At 44.1% G+C, this 23075-nt stretch overlaps 1 protein-coding gene across 1 annotated transcript in view; it reads left to right on the top strand.

Annotated features, from left to right (window-relative positions):
• Positions 1 to 23075, top strand: part of PARN (poly(A)-specific ribonuclease) — a 160488-nt gene that overhangs the window by 132105 nt on the left and 5308 nt on the right. The window contains exon 23 of the mRNA XM_047713580.1: positions 17810 to 18003. Coding sequence (XP_047569536.1) covers positions 17810 to 18003 — 194 coding nt within the window. The remainder of the gene's footprint in view (positions 1 to 17809; positions 18004 to 23075) is intronic.

Genomic DNA, 23075 nt, shown 5'->3' with positions numbered 1-23075 from the left:
GTGGTCTTGGGCTTTGATCAGTTGATGAGTTAATGTTAAGGAGAGGCTCTGCAGCGAGTCCAGAGGCAGAGGACCTCACCGGGAGAATAGATGGTCACAGGTTGAATGTGCTCAGCCTGGGACAGCAGCTGGAAGGAAAGGCAGTAGGAACCATGGTCAAGATCCTGAGATGCCATCACAACAGGGGTAGTGATTCTCTGTCCTCACAAGGGACTGAGGAAGAACCGCAGGGGGCTTAGCTGGCATTCTTAGTCTTAGTTCTGTTTCGCTCAGAGGCCAGCTCAGGAAGGGGACTTGTCTTGCTGCAAATCACAGGGCTGACACAGCCATAGACAGAGTGCTTCTTGCGGATCGGCTGCCTTCCCTTCCACTGTGCTGATTTTGGCCAGGCCTAAGTATCTTCTGAGGGTTGTGCTAATTTCAGATTGCGAAGGTGGTGGAGACCTCTAACATCTGTTCTAAGTGATTTTTTGCAATAACTAAGGACAAATGATCACGGTCCTCCACTCAGCCCTCCCACTTAACTCCTTTCCACATCTGAACAGTTGGAAGAAAGGATCGTTCTGGTCTGAAGGGAGTATTTTAAGATGCTGGAATAAACAGTGAGCTAGAGTATGGCTAATATAAAATGCAGAATTTGAAAAGTTATGTAGTTACTAATAAAACGGAACAATTAACCAGGTGAATTAGATTTACCACAGAATGTCCCGAAAGACATAAACCCTGGGAGCTTTTATTTTATTTTTTTTAATTTTATTTTTTTTAAAGATTTTTATTTATTTATGACAGAGAGAGAGATCACAAGTAGGCAGAGAGGCAGGCAGAGAGAGAGGAGGAAGCAGACTCCCTGCTGAGCAGAGAGCCCGATGTGGGGCTCGATCCCAGGACCCTGAGATCATGACCCGAGCCGAAGGCAGCGGCTTAATCCACTGAGTCACCCAGGCGCCCCAAACCCTGGGAGCTTTTAAACCAAGATGCAGGAACAACTCCTAACAGGTGTCCCCTGTCCCATCTACCTGGCCAGGGTCAGGGAGAGACGCCCTGATCTAGCTTGTCTCTGCCCTTGGACTTCTCGTGGGCCCGCAGGTCAGGACCCCCCTGCTTTCTCTCACAGGAGGTAGGTCAGTAGGATTCCTGAGAATCATATAAAAAGAGGTGCAGGGAACTTGGATAAACAAAGGTGGTTGACGCATACAATGGAAATAGCTTCAGAGAGAAGGGAGGTTCTGACGCCTGCTCGCGCATGGGTGCAGACACGCCATGGGCTGGTGGCAGGAGGCAGTGAGGGGCTGTTGGTCAATAGGTGTAGAGTTTCTGTTTTGCCAGATGGACAGGATGCTAGAGCTTGGTTGCAGTGCTGTGTGCGCGTATTTAACACCACTAAACTCATTTAAGAGGGTCAAGATGGTAAATTTTGTTGTGTATTTTCCCCACAATTAAAAAATTTGGGGGGCGCCTGGGTGACTTGGCTCAGGTCATGATCTCAGGATCCTGGGATCGAGCCCTGTGTCGGGCTCCCTGCTCAGCAGGAATTCTGCTTCTCCCTCTCTCCCTGTCCCCTTCCCTCGCTCATGCCCCCTCTCTCTGTGTTTCTCTTTCTCAAATAAATAAAATTAAAAAATTTTTTCAGAAGATGAAGGCTACTCGGAATACATTTTTTATAGTAGAACTTTCCTTTTTTTTTTTTTTTGAGAGAGAGCTTGTGCACACAAGTTGAGGGGAGGGGCAAAGGGAGAGAGAATGTCTAAAGCAGGCTCCCCACTGAGCACGGAGAAGGATGTGCAGCTCGATCTCAGGACCTGAGCCAAAACCACAAGTCAGACGCTTAACTAACTGAGCCACCCAGGTGCTCCTTAGAGCAGAGTTTGACTCAAAGCCTTTCTTAACCGGGAAAGGGAGGGTGCCGGTGACAGACGTAGACTACTTCAAAAATGTGAATAGAAAATGACAGATTACCAAGAAAAAGAGTGGATGAGTTCATAATTTCCAGTTACTAATCTCTTTTAGACTTGATTTAAATGTGTTTGTAGACGTAGAAATACTCAAGGTGAAATGAGAGGTTGGTAAATTGAGCAAACTATGCTCCTGAGATTTGGCCTTCCTGTCTCCATGTGTTGGATGGGCTGTCGTGTGTCTGGCACCCAGACAGATCGAGTCTTAGACGAGGGTCTGCTTGAACAGATCCAGAGGATAGAGTGACAGTGCTGCAGAAACCTACAGAAGCCCCAGAGCGAAAGTGGAAAAGCCTTCTTCTACCTCAAACTTGAAAGCAGAATGTCCTCTCAAGATTTTATTTTAGGGGCGCCTGGGTGGCTCAGTGGGTTAAGGCCTCTGCCTTCGGCTCAGGTCATGATCTCGGGGTCCTGGGATCGAGCCCCGCATCGGGCTCTTTGCTTGGCGGGGAGCCTGCTTCCTCCTCTCTCTCTGCCTGCCTTTGCCTGCTTGTGATCTCTGTCAAATAAATAAAATCTTAAAAAAAAAAAAAAAAAGAATGGACTAAAAAGGGATGAGAAGCTTTGGGTGTGGAGGCTCATCTTACGGATGTCTTTTCCCTGTAGAGTGAGGAGGTGAGAAGCTAGTTTTGTAATTACATTTATTTTCTCTGAGGCTTCTAGTTTTCTTTATGGCTTGTGCTTTTTTGTGATATACTTAAGAAATCTTTGCCTGAACTAGAGTCAGAAAGATTGTCTTATTTTTCCTGTCACATTTACAATATTTTTGTTTTATGTTTGGGTATGTGATCTATTTGAAATTCATTTTTTGGTATATAGATATCCATTCATTCTGCACCATTTTTTGAAAAGACTGTCCTTTCTATGTTGGATTACTTTGACTTCTTTGTCAAAAACCTGTGGCCGTATATATATATATGTAGATCATTTTCTGGACTCATTCTTTTCTACTGGTCTATACATCTATCCTTTTTTTTTTTTTTTAAGATTTTATTTATTTATTTATTTAATTGAGAGAGAGCGAAAGTGAGCAAGATAACAGGGGGAGAGGAAGAAGCAGACTCATCGCTGAGCAGGGACCCTGATGTGGGGCTCAGTCCCAGGACCCTGGGACCATGACCCAAGCCAAAGGCAGATGCTTAACTGACTGAGCCACCTAGGAGCCCCTCCATCTGTCCTATTACCAGTACCACACTGTCTTTTTTTTTTTTTTTAAGATTTTATTTATTCATTTGACAGAGAGATCACAAGTAGGCAGAGAAGCAGGCAGAGAGAGAGGGGGAAGCAGGCTTCCCGCTGAGCAGAGAGCCTGATGCAGGGCTCGATCCCAGGACCCTGAGATCACGACCTGAGCTGAAGGCAGAGGCTTTAACCCACTGAGCCACCCAGGCGCCCTCTAATAACTTTTTTTTAAAAGACTTTACTTATTAGAGAGAGAGTAAAACAAGCAGGGAGAGCAAGAGAGGGAAAAGCAGGCTCCCAGATGAGCAGGGAGCCCAGTATGGGACTCGATCCCAGGACTCTGGGATCATGGCCTAAGCTGAAGGCAGACACTTAACTGACTGAGCATCCCAGTTCTAATACTTTTTATAAGCTATTTGGTACTTTCTGCTTAGATAATCACATATGCTGCAAGTAAAGGCAACCGTATTTCTGACTGTCCAGTGGACCATATAAATTTTAATTCTTTCTCTTGTCTTATTGCCGTGGCTAGGGCTTCTAGTACAGTATTAAGTAGAAATAGCGAGAGCCAGCATATGTGTCTTATTCCTTATCTTAGGACAAAAACATTCTGCATTAAGTGTGATATTAGTTGTAAGAATTCAAGGCTTTTTAGACATTGATTTTCTGACTTGCAGCTTGGGGAACGTAAGCCTGACTGCTGGTGCTTTGGGTACTGATTGGCAAAAGGAAGCTGGAGGCCTCAATTCTCAGTATGTAGGATATGCTGCTTCCCTCGTTCATTACTTCTTACTCCCCTACTCAGCCTACTCTTCACTGTTGGACTTGGCCCCTCTGTGAGAGGGTCCATTTCTCCACAGAGTAAACCTCCTGTCCAGCTGCTGCTGGCCTGGAGGAATGCTGGTCCCCTGGCTTCCCAAGGTTGGGTGTGGGGACCCTAGTGTAGCCCTCCCTCCTGTTAACGTAGCCCCAGTGCTTATCGCCTTCTTGTTTCAGCAATCTGGTGCCTGTTATTTGCTGAGACTTTGCAGGGCTCTATTGGGTGAATCAGACTTTAACACAACACTTAGGTTTCTGTTTCCTCCTCTGTGCATGGTCCTTTGGCACTCTTCTTTCTACTTGTCGTCTCCAAAGCGTGTCTCCAAAGTGAGCTAACATCCTGCCCTCTGATGCCGCCTCTCCTATTCTCTGTGCCTTTGTCAAGTTATTTATATCCCTCTACAGATAAATATGTGTGTCCAACTGGTCGTGTTTAACTTCCTGGAAAGTTTTTAAAAGCAGTTTATTTTCTGAAGTAGTTGGGCTTTTGCTGTGGGAGGGGTTGTTTTGTTTTTATTACATTACTGATTTGCTTAGTAAATCTGTTCCATCAGGGACAAAAGTAAATTTTAGTGCAAAAGTAAATTTTATCCTAGCCTCTGAAAATTTCAGATGTTCTGAATTCAGCTTCAACTAATTCTGTGTTGAGTATGGGTTCCTTATTTAGGAATTAGTATTAATTTCTCTCATGTTTACCATCCATTAATCTTTGCTGTCCTGTGTTCACGTGAGTTAGCAATAGGGGATCATTTAGCCGGATTCAAATTGGGTTCTGGTAAAAAGTTACAGTCGAGTGCCATTGATTTTTTTGTAACCCAGAAACAAATTTTTCTTTTATTTAGGCCGATCTCATATTTAAAAATAAACTTTATACCTAGGACTGAGCCACAGTTTTACACAACATACTTATGACTTCTCTTTCCCTACTCTTCCCCCTCACTCTCATTCCACAAGAGATACCCTTTATTCCCGGGTAGCTATCATACAGGCATACCTTATTTGATCCTATTTTTGCTTTTTTTTTTTTTTTAAAGATTTTATTTATTTATTTGACAGACAGAAATCACAAGTAGACAGAGAGATAGGCAGAGAGAGAGAGAGAGGGAAGCAGGCTCCCCGCTGAGCAGAGAGCCCGATGCAGGGCTCGATCCCAGGACCCTGAGATCATGACCTGAGCCGAAGGCAGAGGCCTTAACCCACTGAGCCACCCAGGCGCCCCCTATTTTTGCTTTTCAATTCAAATTCTTTGGTAGACATGAAAGTCACAGCTCATCGGCCATCTCCACGGCCTTGCCTTCTGAATCGAGCATAGGCTCTCGAACATCCTCCCCTAATCTACCCAGATCATGCCCGCAAACAAAGAACAGTCATGCTCATGGAATTTGAATTCAGTGTGCGAGTTTGGGAAAACAGTAAAAATGCATTTTCTAGCTCCCACTTCCCCAGATTTTTCCAGCTCATTTTGCTTTGTGAGGTAGTTTACACAGAGGGGCATTCCTACTTTCCCATAGCTTTATCTAGTAGGGATGCGGGGAAGTTGACTGTATACTAGGATGTAACCCATGTTAATATCACATATAATTCAGGAGGAAATAAGCAGTTTGGTGTTCGTCATTTGCCTTATTGCTCTTGGGGTGGAAGCATTCACTGATTTCATCTATTCCATCCACTCTACAAACCTTGACTGCAGAGGTCTGACTGACTTGCCTGGCCCCTGGCCAGGTCCTGAGAAGCCCCGTGCCCCATAAGAAGTGCGAGATCCTGTTCTTGCGGAAAATTTAGTGGCAGGAAGAGAATAAATAAGAAGTGAATAAGAAGTACAGACAGAGGTGAGTCATAGGAGGAAAACAAAACAGGATAGAGGGATAAACGCTGGAGAATCGGGGATGCTTGGTCTCTGCAGGGGGCCTGGGAAAGCCCTTCGGAGGGGGTCTTTTGAGGTAAGACCTCACAGGAAGAACTGGTCCTGGAACATGGGGCTGGGTGGTGGAGAGGCCGTGAAGCAGTGCCAAGAACCCGGACCTGGAAGACTGTCTCAGGTCTACCCAACCAGCTACTTGACTGGGAACAAGTCACTTACTCTGAGGGTGAGGTACCTTGCCTTACGCCCACATGCCGCTTAGAATGCTCATCTTGAAGTATCAAACACGAGAATTTTCTAAACTGGGCGACTCTTTAAAATGAAAGGTGGCTGGGGTGCCTGGGTGGCTCAGTGAGTTAAAGCCTCTGCCTTCAGCTCAGGTTATGATTCTGGGGTCCTGGGATGGAGCCCCCATTGGGCTCTCTGCTCAGCAGGGAGACTGCTTCCCCCTCTCTCTCTGCCTGCCTCTCCGCCTGCTTGTGATCTCTGACTGTCAAATAAGTGAATAAAATCTTAAAAAATGTTTAAAATGAAAGGTGGCTCTTTTATCCAGCAGGGTGAACCCTCCAGCGGACAGAAGGACTTAGCCTCTGTCTTTAAGACATACTATAAAGCTACAGGTATAATAACAGTGTGGTGTCGGCACAGGAAAGATAAGCAGATAACAAAATAGGATTGAGTGCCCCAAAGCACAACCACACATTAGTGATCCTTGATTTCCAGCAGCTTTCTCATGCAGGAATCCCTTCCTGACATTTCTAGGGACCTTTATGTCACTCCAAAATGTGAGAAAAAAATCCGTCCAGAAATCAGGATAAAGGGAAAGAAAATCTGTGGGTGTTCAAGTTTAACCACCAACATAGGTATTCAAAGGAACCCACTGACATGAAGTTGAAAGGAAGAGCGGAATCGGTGTCAGAGGTTACAGTCAGCAGGACAGAGGGTATGGGAGAGAAGGGGCCATGACCAGATCTGTCATTCTTGTTTGCTGCTGGCGTGTTGTTAAGTATATATGTTTGTAGCCCTGCCTGCCACTCCCGATGGGTCATTTTTGTAAGCACAAATTTAGTAATGACTTCACACATATTAGTACTATGAAAATCTGGCGAATCTCGTTCCAAGAAATACTAAGTTTGGGGGGCAGTCTTTAAATTGGCAGTTCTGAAACATGTTTCTGTGTAATAATAGTGCTGTTGACCTTGCTAGGATACCCAGATATTACGTTATCTTAATAGAATCCAGTGGTGTTTTAGTGTTTGGATATTTCCTCTAAGGCTATAGTTCTTTGTAATTACTTTCACAGAAGAAATGCAAAGGCAGGCTGTAAACAAGGATCGTGGAACACTTTGATGTGAAATCAGCTCATCTGAGATCTGAATTAGGACAAGCAGTATCATTTTTACAGCCAAACCAAAACCAAGGGCAAGTAGACAAAATATGTTCATCCCTCAAAGAGGAAATGAGTATATATGGGGCCATATGTAGTCTAACACCCAACTTGTATTTGCTTTGGACACACTCAGAACCATATGACCAACATTAGCACAACATGAAAGAAACTTCTCTACATCTGGAATATTTGTCTTATGACAAATATTAATACTTAATCCAAGCAATTAATACTTGTGTGTTTTAAAATCTCACTTAAGAATAACTTTTAAGGGGCACCTGGGTGGCTCAGTGGGTTAAAGCCCTGCTTTAGGCTCAGGTCATGATCTCAGGGTCCTAGGATTGAGCCCTGCATTGGGCTCTCTGCTCAGCAGGCAGTCCGCTTCCCCTTCTCTCTCTCTGCCTGCCTCTCTGCCTACTTGTGATCTCTGTCTGTCAAATAAATAAAATCTTTTTTAAAAAAAGCTTTTAGGGGCGCCTGGGTGGCTCATTGGGTTAAGCCTTTGCCTTCAGCTCAAGTCATGATCCCAGGGTCCTGGGAACGAGCCCCGCATCGGGCTCTCTGCTCAGCAGGGAGCCTGCCTCCCCCTCTCTCTCTGCCTGCCTCTCTGCCTGCCTTTCTGCCTACTTGTGATCTCGGTCTGTCAAATAAATAAATAAAATCTTTTTTTTTTTTTTAAGATTTTATTTATTTTATTTGTTAGAGAGAGAGAGGGAGCGAGCATGAGCACAGGCAGACAGAGTGGTAGGCAGAGGCAGAGGGAGAAGCAGGCTCCCCGCTGAGCAAGGAGCCCGATGTGGGACTCGATCCCAGGACGCTGGGATCATGACCTGAGCCGAAGGCAGCCGCTTAACCAACTGAGCCACCCAGGCGTCCCAAAATAAATAAAATCTTTAAAAAAAAAAAAAAGCTTTTAAATATTTGTGACCTCTTCCAATTTTTATTTATTTTTATTTTTTAAAATAAAGTCCCAATGTGGGACTCGATCCCAGGACCCTGAGATCATGACCTGAGCTGAAGGTAGAGGCTTTAACCCACTGAGCCACCCAGGTGCCCCACCTTACAATTTTTAAATGATGTTTTTCGGGCAGTCATTCAGTGCTGATGTTTTATTCTTTTTATTCTTTTAATGTTTTCTTTTACCAAATGCCTATATTAGGTAGAGATTATTTTTGCATGTTATTGAAATACATAATTTTGTTGTAGTGTATGATTCATAATAATAACCATACACTTATCATACCATATTTTACAGAACTAATCCCTGAAACTTTAAATATAATCCTGTCACAAGAAAGTGATTGATTGTTTATGATTATAACTCATTATTTAAAAACATGAAGTCAAGTGCTCTGAAAAATACAGAATAATTTACAATTCAGGAATTCTGATTTCTTGGTCTCAAATTTTGAAGATCAGTAACTTTCAGGAATTTGGAAATTTTAAAAATTCCTGACAAATGTGCAGGAGAAGTGAGTTTTGTCAATAAATAATTCAGGGAAAAAAAAATAAATAATTCCAAAAAAAACAAACCTGAAACAATTGCATAGTGGTATGCAAAAATTGAACTTCTACCCTTAAGTCACACCATATACATAATGAACTTGAAATGACTTGTAGACTTAAATGTAACAATTAGAGCTATAACATTTCTAGAAGAAAAAATAGAAAAAAAATATTAGTGGCCTTGTGCTACAGTGCACCCACACCCCCAAATTCTTATATTGAATCCCTAATCCCCAATTTGATGGAATTAGGAGATGGGATCTTTAGGAGGTAGTCAAAATTAGGTGGGGTCATGAGGATGGGGGCCTCATGTTGGGATTAGTACCCTTGTAAAAAGAGAAAGATGGAGAGAGCTCTTTCCTACCATCTACAAAACATTGCTGAAAGAAATGAAAGACGATCTACATAAATGAATAGATACCCCATACCCCATGTTCATGAATTTGAAAACCTGATATTATCAAGATTACAGGGCTGACCAAAGTGATCTATGTATTCACTGCAATTCCTGTCAAAATCCCAGTGACATTTTTTTGCAGACATAGAAAAATCCATCCTAAAATTCATATGGATTCCCAAGGAATCCTAGATGGCTAAAACAGTCTTGAAAAAGAACAGATTTGGGGGCATCTGGGTGGCTCAGTGAGTTAAGCCTCTGCCTTTTCAGCTCAGGTCATGATCTCAGGGTCCTGGGATCAAGCCGCACATCGGACTCTCTGCTCAACAGGAAGCCTGCTTCCCCCTCTCCCTCTCCTGCCTGCCTCTCTGCCTACTTGTGATCTCTCTCTCTGTGTCAAATAAATAAATAAAATCTTAAAAAAAAAAAACAGATTAGGAGGACTAATAACACTTGCTGATTTAAAACTTACTGTAAAACTACAGTAACCAAAACAGTGTGTTATTGACATAAAGACAGACATAGAGTGGATGGAATAGAATAGAGAACCCAGAAATAAACCTTCACATGAACTGTCAGATCATTTTCAATAAGAATGACAAAACCGTGCAATGGGGAAAAGACAGTCTTTTCTTTTTTTTCTTTTTTTTTTTTTTTTTAAGATTTCATTTATTCATTTGACAGAGAGAGATCACAAGTAGATGGAGAGGCAGGCAGAGAGAGAGAGAGAGAGGGAAGCAGGCTCCCCGCTGAGCAGAGAGCCCGACGCGGGACTCGATCCCAGGACCCTGAGATCATGACCTGAGCCGAAGGCAGCGGCTTAACCCACTGAGCCACCCAGGCGCCCCAAGGACAGTCTTTTCAGTAAACGGTGTTGGGTAAACGGAATATCCACACACAAAAGAATGAAGTTGGACCCTTACCTCACACCATATACAAAATGAACTTCTGTATCTGATAAGGGATAACTATCTAGAATGTATGAGGAACTAAAACTCAACAGAAACAACAAAAACCAACCCAATTCAAAAATGGGCAAAGAACTTGCATTAGATGTATCTCTAAAGAAGATAGATGAATGGCCGATAAACTCATGAAAAGATTCTTAACATCACTGATCACTGGGGAATGCATATCAAAACCACAACGAGATAACACCTTATGCCCATTAGTTTTGCTACCGTCAAAACCCCAGAATAGAACAAGTGTTAACGGGGATGTGGAGAAATGGGAGCCTCGTAGGCTCTTTGTGGGAATGTTGCTGTGAAAATAGCAGGAGTCTTCCTCGAAAACTAAAAGCAAACTTACCATGTGATCCAGCAATTCCACTTCTTGGCATACACCCAAAGGAATGGAAAGCAGGGTCTTGGAGAGCTGTTTGCACACCCTGTTCCTATTAGTATTTTTCACAGCTGAAGTCTGGAAGCCTGGTAGGTCTCCACTGCCAGGTGAATGGATGAGCAAAATGTGGTATATCCGCACGATGAAATATTATTCAGCCTTAAAAGGGAAGGCGTTTCTGACACCTGTTTCAACATGAACGAACCTTGCTTGACGTCGTGCTAAATGAAATAAGCCAGTCACAAAGAGACAATACTCTGTGGTTCCACTTCTACAAGTAAGTAAGTAATACTTAGTAAGTGTAAATATATTTTTCCGTAAGTAAGTATACTTAGACGAGTAAGAATCAAAGAGGCAGAAAGAATGGTGGTTGCCAGGGACTGGGGGGAAGGAAGAATGGGGAGTTACTGTTTAATGGGTACAGGGTTTCAGTTTTGCAAGATGAAGAGGGTTCTGGAAATGGAGAGTGGTGGTGGTTGCACAATGTTGTAAGTATACTTAACAGCACTGAGCTGCGAGCTTGAAGTGGTTGACATGGCAAGTTTTCTGTGATGTGTATTTTACCATGATTTAAAAAAAAAAAACTCTTGGGGCACCTGGGTGGCTCAGTGAGTTAAGCCTCTGCCTTCAGCTCAGGTCATGATCTCAGGGTCCTGGGTTCAAGGCCCGCATCGGACTCTCTGCTCAGTGGGGAGCCTGCTTCCCCCTCTCTCTCTGCCTGCCTCTCTGCCTACTTGCGATCTCTCTTTCTGTGTCAAATAAATAAATAAAATCTTTAAAAATAAATAACATAAAACTCAGAAAAGCCTTTACACAGACGTTCATAGTGTTATTATTGATAATAGCAGAATATTGGAAGCAGCCCAAATGTCCGTCAACTGGTAAACGAATAAATGAATCATGGTATAGCCATACTGGGAAATATGACAACTCAGTGATGGGGGTAAAATACCAGGACCTCCAGCTGCGTGGCTGGTTCTCAGGGTGTCATGTGAAGTAAAAGAGGCAAACACGGAGGATTAAATACTGTACGATTTCATTTGTGTGAACTTTCTAGAAGAGGCAGAATATAGTAGCAGATCCGTGTTTGCTGGCAAGAGAATTCAGTGCCCAGTGGCATAAGGAATCTTTTTAAAGGGAACCATTCAGTGTCTTGACTGTTCGGTGTTTACATGGTTGTATACAATTCCAGAAATTGAACAAATGTCATCGCATGTAAAGAATGCCCTCATTTAAAAGAAAGAGGGGGAAACTTCATGGGGCAGCCAGATTTTTGTGGTTTTACAGGGAAAGGTGTTTGCAGGAACTTGTAAATATCTACCCCTTAGCAACCGTTTTTTGTTTTTTTTTTTCCCTACTGAAAGGAAGAAGTTAATGGAGATAGTCACCCTAGAAGAATTTGATTTGCACTGGCTGCATTTTCAGTACCTTATGCTTGTAGCAAAATTCTGCATTTGACCTCCTAGTCATTGTGACCGGCATGGTTTATCATTTGCACTGCCCCGTATAAATACTGATCAAGGTCTAATGTTCAGTTTTGACACACCAAGTTGCGTCTCTAACATTTTATTCTTTAATTAATTACCACATCTTCAGTGGATTTAAATGTGCATTTCACATTAATTATAAAGTAGCTCACTTTGTGCATTAGAACTCCACTTGCAGGCGCTCCTGGGCGGCTCAGTGTGTGAAAGCCTCTGGCTTTGGCTCAGGTCGTGATCCCAGGGTGCTGGGATCAAGCCCCGCGTCGGGCTCTCTGCTCAGCAGGGAGCCTGCTTCCTGCTCTCTCTCTGCCTGCCTCTCTGCCTACTTGTGATCTGTCAAATAAATAAATAAAATCTTAAAAAAAGAAAAAAGAATAAAAAGAACTCCGCTTGCAAAACGAGCTCAGACGAAGAGGTTGTTTTGCCTGATTTTCATTTTGCCCTTTGACATCAGTCTGTGGAAGAGAGAGAGAGACAAACCAAGAAACTGACTCTTCACTGTAGAGAACAAGCTGATGGTACAGGGAGGAGATGGGTGGGAGGGTGGGTCAGGTAAGGGTTGGGGATTAAAGAGTATGCTTACCATGATGCAAAAAGATAAAATGTTAAAAAAAATAAAATCAGTCTATAGAGGAGTATCTTATCAGCGTGCGTGTGTCAGGAGTGTCCATACATAGATGCACATACACACGCAGCCATACTGTAAAAAATGTACAAATAGTAAAAAATTTAAAGCCACTACATGTATCTGGTTTTCCATGTATAATAAAAATGGGGGTTTTTTTGTTTTTTTTTTGTTTTTTTTTTAAAGATTTTATTTATTTATTTGACAGACAGAGATCACAAGCAGGCAGAGAGGCAGGCAGAGAGAGGAGGAAGCAGGCTCCCCGCTGAGCAGAGAGCCCGACGCGGGGCTCCATCCCAGGACCCTAAGATCACGACCCAAGCCGAAGGCAGCGGCTTAACCCACTGAGCCACCCAGGCGCCCCTAAAAATGGGTTTTGATCCAAAATTGCTTTAGGTAAATTACACGGGCTATAGTCACAGCTTTTATTTTTATTAAGGGAATGATAGTTGAGAAAATTTTATGTTGACGTGAATATTACATTTATATACATAGCTAAACATATGAAATGTATTCGTTTTACACACATCTGAGGGCTTTCACAGGCAGGACATCCAATAAACAACAGACCTTCCTAGAAGCAGGGGATTCTTATTTGAGAGCGGAAACTACCAATTAGGATCTAGGAAATATGTTGTAAATTAATTGGGAAAATGTATAAAAATGCTTTCTGTTGTTAACACGTTATTTTTTGCTTTCGTGCATGTGCTCTCTCTTCCTGCCTCCCCTCATCTGTGTACACACACTCCATTTCACGCTTCCTCCCTCTTTTCATTTTTTCCTTCCTTCCTTCCTTCCTCCCTCCCTCCGTCCCTCCCTCCCTTCCTTTCTCTCTTTCTGTCTTTTTCTTTCTTTCTAGAGAGGGAGGTGGGGGCGGAGACAGAGAGGGAGAGAGAGAATCTCAAGCAGATTCCCTGCTGAGTGCCCAGACTCAGGGCTCCATCGCAGAGACCCTGAGATCAGAACCCGAGTCAAAACCGAGAGTTGGGCGCGCAACCAGCTGAGCCGCCCAGGCACCCCACTCCCTCTCTTTTTCTCTCCCTGCCCCCCAACATACCTGAAAGGGAGTTAAATAATCATGGTCCTTTGTCCCTCGGTCCACTAAGTAAGAGTATTTCCTTACACACCTGTAGTACAGTGACCAACCGTAGTAATTTACCATTGATATGATGCTCTACTGCTCATATCCACATTTTAGTATCTGATCTCGTATTATCTGCATCACTGCTCCCCCCATTATAAGGCCCAGTCTGTCATAATGTGTTGCATCCAGTTTTCATATCCCTTTAGTCTCTTAGGACGGTGACATTGTTGAGGAACACCAACCCCTCCCCGACCGCTCTTTTTCAGTAAGATATCTTCTGTTTGGGTTTGTCTGATGTTTCTTCATGGTGACATTTCAGTTCCACAGTCCTGACTGCAGTGCAGGCCCTGTGTGTGGGGAGACGCTTCCAGACCATGCAGACATCCTCCTCACCACCAGAACACCCCCCATGTGGAGCGGCTGCCAGCGTGTTTGCCTCAACCATCCTTCATGGGAGGGTTACAGAGGGGTCATCTGCCAGCTCCGTTTCTCTTCCCCATTACTGGTTCCTAGTCAGTATCCCGCTGTAAGAGCTCTTCCTTCTTCCTTCCTCTCTCCCTCCCTTTGTGTCCTGTGTTATATAAACACATGGATTCCTATTTCTTCAGGAGTTCAGGACCTGTTAACTGCCTCTTACTTGGGCTCTCTGATACCTGGCCGGTGAGAGCCCTTCCCAGCTGGGCCTCCGTCCTTGTAACACGCCTCCCCACACTTCAGCACTTTCCTGCTTTCTCATATCGCAAGATGTTCCAGTCTCATCTCAGGCCTCCAATAACCCCACCTGTGGAATCAGCCAGTTCTTCTGGAAGCCCTGGGTTTTGGTGGGGGTTTTTTGTTTGTTTTTTTGATTTTTTTTTTGAAGTACGGTATTAGAAATTAAGATGTGGACACCAGATGTGCTCACTGCTACTGAGGTTTCTTTGCTTCTACACCCTTTCGGTGGTAATGCTTGGATACACACACATACGTCCCCCAAACATGAGTGCACACATATACACATACTTATTTATGTTAAAATCATGAGTCTAACCCTGTCTCCCATTTCATTTCATCTCCACAGGGTTCTTCCTTTTCTTCCCACACCCCAGTATTGGTGTGTCTGGCTTCCAACATCCGTGTGTTTACGGCTTTTGCTCGGTACTGAAACACATCTTGGTATTTTCAGAATTGGCTTCACTCATTCAGCAACAGAAGCAAACCCCTGAAGGCCTCGGGATTTGAGTTCTTCCCCCTTCCTTACTGAAGGTGTCGAATACTGGGTTTATAAATGGCTCTTTTGCACTTTGCTTTTTTCCCACCTTGTTTTTTTGTGGGTTTGTTTTTTTACTAGAAATCATTCCCTGTCTGCTCTTTGAGATCTCCATTCTCTCTTACAGTGGCTCAGTACTTCCCTGATTGTACGTATCACAGTTTATTTAACCAATTTCCGATACCTTGACATTTAGGCATTTTATTTTGGCTTGGCGATATTTTGTAATTTCAGAGAAAGCTGCAGTGAATTACCTGCGTGTATGTATTTTTTCATTGGTGGACCTGTGTCTTTCATGTTCCGAGAAGTGTGACTGCGGGCTCAAAGGGTAGATAAATACCGGGTTTTGTTAGATGTGGCCACACTCCTCTCTCTAACAGTGAGTTCATGGCTTTGCCCTGACTCTCTCCGGTTTGAGAGTTATTTGTGTATCAGGGACATTAACCTTTTATCTGTGATCTACGCTACAGATACTTTTCCCTGGTTTCTCATTCGTCTTGTGACTTGGCTCATCTTACTGACTGCCGTGCAAAAAAAATGTTTAGGAGATCAAATTGGTACTTTTTGGGGTGGTTTTTTTTGTTTGTTTGTTTTTGTTTGTTTTTTACTGTGTCTGGATTACAAGCCATAGTGAGAAAGCCTTTTTGTACACTCAGATTTTGGAGGAATTCACCCATGTTTTTTTGTTATACCATACAGTTTCATTTTGGGCATGTAGATATCCAATCTGTTTGGTGTTTACGCTTTTGTACCACGTGAGGAATTTGGGGTCTAATTTATCCTTTTCCAGTTATCCCGACACTATTTCTTTAAAGTTCATCTTTGTCCCAGTAATGTGAGATACGACCTTCATTATACACTAGATTTCTATATGCAGTTGGGGCTATTTCTGGACCTTGTCTTTCTCGAAGTCCCAACTGAGTTTTCATTAAACATTTACATCTCAGAGGCTACCAGGCTCCAGGATTTACAACACAGAGGAATTTTTAGGGCTGTTCCCCTTTTGTGGTGGAACAGTGGGTCCTTATTATTTTCTTACACTTTTTGAATTTTCCAGATTTTCAGAAACCAGCCAAAATTATTTTTGTCTTTAAGAGGACTGTTTTAAGGGTAGGGTGCCTGGGTTGCTCCGTCTGTTAAGTGTCCCAGCTCTTGATTTTGGCTCAGAGTCATGAGAGGGAGCCCTGTGTCTGCTTGAGATTCTCTCTCTCCCTCTCCCTTTGTCCCCCCCAAATAAATAAATTTTTTTTTATTTTTTTTAAAGATTTTATTTATTTATTTGACAGACAGAGATCACAGGTAGGCAGGGAGTCAGGCAGAGAGAGAGAGAGGGAGGAGGAAGCAGGCTCCCCACCAAGCAGAGAGCCCGATGCGGGGCTCAATCCTAGGACCCTGAGATCATGACCTGAGCCAAAGGCAGAGGCTTAAACCCACTGAGCCACCCAGGTGCCCTAATAAAATGTTTTTAAAAAGAAAACTTTTTGAAGGTAGTATCAGTTTTTAAACAGTAAACTTTCATATGCATTTTTAATAATGCCCCCCAAATATTACTTTTCCCCCCTTTTCCTTGTGTCCCCTCAATGAAAGAGATGTTTCAGAGAAGTATGTATGATATATGTGGAGAAGAGGACAGGTGGAGGGCAGACCAGCCAGTTGTAAGAGTCCGTGTGTTCTGCTTCCTGTGGCTTTTAAGAACCACCAGGAAAACAGTTTATTCTTTTTCTTCACATGAGTGAGCAGGTACAAAAAACAGAGATGTGAGTGCAGGACTAAATGGAGGAATTGGGATGACTGGGAAGCCAGAGTTGTTTTTATATGTAACATTTTAAATATTCACTTCCTTAGAAGAGGCTTAAACAGGGGTATACGCACTTTCCCTCGATCGCTCCCTTCCTGCCCCCTCTCTACTCGAATGGCCTCCCTTAGGTGGAATGACTTGATTTTTAGATGTTTCTCATAACTTGGGGGCCATCATAAAAAATCTATTTATAAGACCCATTTAGAGGAGACAGGACTCACATTGGCCATGTGGTCTCTGTTCTCATCAAGTTCTATTTCGGGGAACATACTTTTCCTCAAGGAAAAATCAGGACATGTAATTTGGATTTAATTCAACATGTCACATCCTATGAAGCTTTCAAAGCGAAGCCGGGTTTAATTATAAATTTGACAAGTCACCGTTTTGGAATAGACGAGAACTCTGTGACGGTGGGCCACGCCCTGTCAGTGTATTCCGATGACGAGCAACGTGATCGCTGACACGCTCACGCATTCGTCTGTTGCGCTGTGTGTGCGTTAGGCAGTGGTGAGGGTGACAGTGCCGTCTTCCACTGCAGTACCACCAAGAACTCTTCTTTTATTATGGCAGCTCTACTCTTCTAGTTTGCTCTTCTGCTGTAGTAGCTCCACAAAAACAGAAACCAGGAATTTTCTTTAAAATTTGGTGCTTCGAGGGGCGCCTGGGTGGCGCAGTGGGTTAAGCCTCTGCCTTCAGCTCGTGTCATGATCTCAGTGTCCTGGGATGGAGCCTCCCATCGGGCTCCCTGCTCGGCGGGCTGTCATCTTCTCCCTCTGCCCCTCCCTCCCTCACTAATGCTTTCTCTCTCTCAAATAAATAAAATCTTTAAAAAAAATTTCGTTCTTGGAAGCGCTAAAAGAACTCAGATTCGTCTATATCTCTGCATAAACATAACACAGAACTTGCTTCTGAATAAGCTTGTTGCCACGGGAAACCTTCAGACTTTGGTTCTTTAAGGTCTTTAACAGTTAGGTCTTTAACTGTCACGTACAGGTGGCAGCCGCCCGTGTTGTTGGCTGCTAGTTAAGTGGTAACAGGCTTCAGAGTGCGAAGACATTCTATAGGCTAGTGTTTCTGTTACTCTCAACACCTTTCATGTCATTCCACTGTGTGTGTTTCAGTCTTACAGCCACTGGCACAGTAGAAAAGAGAAGTCTGAGTCCTAGCCCAGCAGAAGCTGACTTGGAGGCCAGAGTATCAGGGGAGATTTCTGACGCCGAGCTCGACCAGACGGAGTCCTGTGCAGAACCCGTCTCCGAGGGAAGGAAAAAGGCCAAGAAATTAAAAAGAATGAAGAAGGACCTTTCACCAGCAGGTTTGTAGAAGATCTCAGTAGAGTTCTGGAGTTGTGTACTCTTTAATGCTCTAGAAACTCATAGTTTGGGGGGAGAAATGATGGCGGGGCTTCAGTTGGTGGCAAAGCCCATGTCCAGTAATCCCCCCCCCACCAACCCCCTTATCCACGGTTTCCCAGAGTCAACCGCACTCTGAAAGCAGGGGATCCTTCTGTCATACGTATCACCAGAAGGTCACTGGTAGCCTAAGGCTAGATCACCATGCCTTGTCTTCTCACAAGGACACTTTATCATCTCACATCAGCACAAGAAGAAGGGTGAGTCCAGGACAGTAAGATTTTTTGAGAGAAACCAGTTCACACGACTTTTATGACAGTACATTTGTTGTCATTGTTCTCTCTGGTTATTAGCTCTTGTCAATCTCTTACTGTGCCCCATTTATAAATTCAGCCTTGTCACAGCTGTGGATGGACAGGAAATAACATGGAGTCTGTGGGGGCTGGTACTACCGGACGTTTCAGACACACACTGCGTGTTTTGGACTGTGTCCCCCGCAGATGAGGGGGACTGCCGTAGTTTTCCACGGGACCAGATGCTTTTTAGGATCCATTTAATTTAAGGAATCCCTAAAAAGCCCTGTCTCTTGATAGAGGAGGGGTTGGAAGGGGCCTTCTCAGTTAAAGATGGTTACTCCGTTTTGGTAATGCTCTCCCTTTCCTCCATGGTTTAGAGGTTTTGCTGATGTGTGTAAGTAGCCTTAGTATCTTAAATGTGCATTTAAATTTGCACAGAGCCCTCTTCCTACACATGTTATTTTCAGTGGCAGCGTTTTCACCGTTCCCAGCAAAACTTTGCCAGGCAGCCTGGATTTCTCTCTCATACGCAGAATTACATAAGGAGCAAAGGAAACCAGAAGCTACCCCGTGTTGAGAGCCTAGTATGTGCAGAGAACTGTATTGGGAGCCTTCCCTTCTCACAAAAGCCCTGACGTAGGGGATTACCATCCTGTCTTAGGCATGCAGGTGTCCGGCTCAGAGATGTTTAGAAACACGCGTAGGTTCATATAGCTAGCACCAGAAGGTAAGTCTGGACCTGCCCGAGGCCAAATCCCACACTCTCTCCATCACCCAGATGCCATGGGGGAGATGGCCCATGACCGAACTCAGCCCCCCGTGTGCAGGCCCTCTATACTGCTGGACTGCGACATGAGGGAGGGTCTCGCTGGTCAGCCAGGCCAGTTCCCTGCTTGGGAGATCCGGTGGTCACCTACTGAGTCCCACAGCTGTCTCAGGGACAACAAGTACAGCCTTCGCTGACTGCTCCTTGCTCAGGGCCTGGGGCGGCATTTCACACTGGGTGGAAATTCTTTCCTTTAAAGTTCTGAGGTGGTCCTCAAGGTCTGTTTCACAGTTAAGAGATTGCAGGCCTGAAGGGTAACGTGACTTGCCCAAGGTCACAGAGTCCTTCAGTCTGTCCTGCAAGAGAGCAGGTGTTCTCCTGCATGGTTCCACCACTGCCTGTCTGCTGGGGATAAGAGGGCTGCTGACCCAGCCTGGAGGGCCCCTCTCCTTTATCTCGCATCATGCTGGTCTCCCCAGCGAGCAGAACCAGCAGTCAGATCAAAGGAAGGTGTAGGAAAGCCACAGAACTTGATTCATACCCAAGCTAAGAATTCACTATGTTTCAAATTAATTCTTCCTTTTACATGTGGCCTGATCTGACGGCAGGGAGTTTTCTGAATCTCATTGATACTAGTGAAACCAAAAAGGCAGCAAAAATATTGCATATGCTTTTATACATCACGCTGAGGCTTAACTTTAACTGAAAACTCAAACTTCTTGCTTGAAGCCGGGACTGTTTCATTCTGCTGCCTCCTTGAATCCCAGTGTTCTCCTTGACTTGCCTCCCTTCCGTTCTCTAAATGGAGCTCCGGAGAAGGTTTTATTCTGTAACACCCTTAGTCTTCACCTGTGATAACCTTCTTACCACCACGGCAGCGTCTGCTCAGCCAGCCTTCACGCTCAATGTCGGCATGACTTTCAGAGTTCCCAGCTAGTGTACTAGGGGGTGGGGTCCTCTCTTGTCTTCCTTCCCTTCCTATCTCAGTCTCTTCTGAATTTTTCAGCTTATCTGTTAGAGCTCAGGTCCAAGATGACAGGTATTTCCCCCCTCCTCTATCTCAGCATAATCTTACAGGTATTAACATTAAAATACCTAATAATAGACTACCTGAATAGATTAGCTCCTTTTATAACTTTCCTCATTCTAAGTGAAAACTTTCTGTGAGTTATTTGGGGTTTTGAATGTATAATACTGTCATTAAAATAGGTTTTTATTTTCCTCCCATTGACAGTAAAGCTGTCACGGCCTCAAGATTTGAGCTAAAAAAGAAAAAAAAAATGATAGATTTTGTACTTCTTTGTCAGTCCCGCTAAAAGAGAAAGAGAGAAACATCTTGACAGCTTTTAATTGAATCAGAGAATTGAGCAGATGGGGCTCCTGGAGCATCATTCACCGGGTGAGGCCTTGCAGCAGTGCAAAGCTAGAAGTTTCACAGGTCCTTCTTGGCTGTATTATTGTAAGCATTTAGCGCTAATATTCCTGGCAGGTTGTCGGGTGAGGTAACCGGGCTCTGAGCCTGTGGCGTTGACCAGTTTTGACTGCTCGTGGACTGTCATAAGGTCCTGTAGTGAGTGATAATACAAAGGTCTGTACCTATGTAGGGTCTGTATTAAGCACTCAAGGGTTCAGAGGGTGCCAGGAGCTGTGATGCCCCAGTTGGGGTGTTGGCAGCAACGGGGTGGGACAGTTTGGTAAGGCGTGGGAAAGTCTGACCTGCAGAGACAGGTTCTCAGGCGTCCTGTCTGAGCTCTCCTCCTGGCCAGAGTCTCTTGACAGGGCCGCAGGTGATTCACGAAGGTGTGTTGGGTCGGCGGAGGCATGAGAAATATAAAAGGCACTGTTTGACCTGGGAGGGAGGTTCCTGTTTTCCCAGGAGGAAGTCGCAAAAAGTAGGACCGTAGAATATTGTGTATTGTAGCAGTCCAGGGACAGTTGGTGCTCAGTAAATCCCACACATAACAGTGTCATCTGTCTTAGTTATACATTTTAATATCGAAGATGCATTAAGAGCTCAGTCCTAGACCCCTTCGCAGCTAGCAGAGTGACTTAAGTTGCAAAAGGAATGACTGTTCCTTGAGTTTATATCCTCTAACAGGCATTGTGCCAGGAGCCTCCTTTACTGTCTATTCCTTGTAAAAACCGGGTCAAGAATAGATACCAGTATTTCCAGTTTCTGGAGAGGAAACAGGTCCAAAGAATTCAGACTTGCAAAGTCCAGTATAACTGGTACTGGGGGCACCGGGGAGGGCGGTCTGATCTAGAATCCCCACATTGTACCACTGTGCAGTATGTGAAATTGATCCAAACTTTAGCAGAAGTGGAGGACTCTTTACATTAAGATGGCATTTCTGGCAGCCGGTCAAGAGCAGCAAACAGTTGCCAACTTGGACTTGCTCGTGATGAAGTCATGGGACCCAAGTGACCGTTCTCTTTCGGAGTTTACTACGTACATATTATGTACTTAGCAAATATTTTTCTCCTAAGTGTTGTTTCTGTCCAGTGTCCAGGCTACAAACATAGAACATGAGACCATTGCTTTTCTATTTAGTAGGATTAGCTAAATTGGTGGGCGCTATCTGCTTTTCTTTGGGGGAATTCAAGGTACGTTCTCAGCTCATAGGTAAAGAACCAGAGTTCTGTGTGCCATTCGGGCTGCACTGAAGTACCCCTAGGAGATGTTCCCCAGGCAGGGTTTATTGGATGGACGTCCATAGCATGCTCGTTCTTGCTGATGAGTGAATTGTGTTTCAGTGTCCTATTGCTGACCAGACTGCCCAATCTCAAAATACCATCAGACGGTCCAGTAGCCAGAGTTCTCTCATTCCCTGTTAGCTTTGGCAGAAAAGTGCCCAAGATGCCTACGGTTCCTGGTGATTTTTTGTGTCATGTCTTAGAGAGGCTGCTACAAGTCTTTTCCTCCTTACACTGAAAACACAACACAGCAGAGCTTAAAATGTTTGCCAAGAACCAGGAGTACCATTGGAGTCTTGAGTAATCCGTTGAACTTTTCAAGCTTCCATCCTTAAGGTTACAGTATGAAAATTTAGGACCTGAGCAGCGGTCTGCAGTTGCCGACCATCCGGGCTCAGGAAGTGTAGCCAAAGAACTTTCGAAGCCCTCAATTAAAATGTGGCTGACAGCCTCCGTGTGGCCTCTACTGTGTGGTGGGCCAGTCTGCTGCTCAGTCCTTGTTCCCCCGGCAGCCCTCCACCCCGGGAAGCTCTGCCGCCTTGGTGTGGGAAACCGCCTCTTCACCAGGCCCTCTGGAGCATCTCCCCGTTAAATACGTCTGTGTAGCTCCCCCAGGATCTTTCTCACTACAGATTTCCACTCCAGAAAATGATACAGTGGCAGATTTCCAGTGTTTGAGATGCTGTTCTGGATTCACCTGAGGGCAGAAATGTCTTCCCTCACAGAATCTCTCCCTTTCAGCTCTGGACAGAAGAAAGGTAAAGAAGCCCAAACAGTCACCTTTCGCGTTGACCACTTTTTACTTTTTTTTTGTCATTTTGTTAATAAAGATAACATGCTCACTTTGAAAATCTATAAAATGCAGAAAAACAGAAGAAAATCAAACCCCGCGGTTGGCTGATAATCCATTAACAAGTGTTTTTAGTCTCCTTGTCATTTTTATACATCATGGACATCATACTTCTTAATCAGTTTGGTATCCTGTTCTTTCTCCATTTAAAAAAACTCCTGGGTGCCTGGGTGGCTCAGTTGGTTAAAAAAACTCCTGGTCAGATTTTTATGATCAGCATAATATTTTATAGTAAAATTTTGTTGGCTCTTCAAGCAACATTCCTAGTATCTTTGCAGGGTCAGCTTTATTAAGATACAGTTTACTTAAAAAAAAAAAAGATACAGTTTACTTACAGGAGGTCGTCGCTTTTGGGTGCCCAGTTTGATGAGTTTTTGCAAATGTGTACAGCCATATAACCATCATTATGATCAAGAGAGAGAATATTTG

Source organism: Lutra lutra, chromosome 18 (assembly GCF_902655055.1).
Source record: "Lutra lutra chromosome 18, mLutLut1.2, whole genome shotgun sequence".
In the NCBI taxonomy this organism is placed as follows: Eukaryota; Metazoa; Chordata; class Mammalia; order Carnivora; family Mustelidae; genus Lutra; species Lutra lutra.
This window is presented reverse-complemented; position numbering and strand designations above follow the sequence as displayed.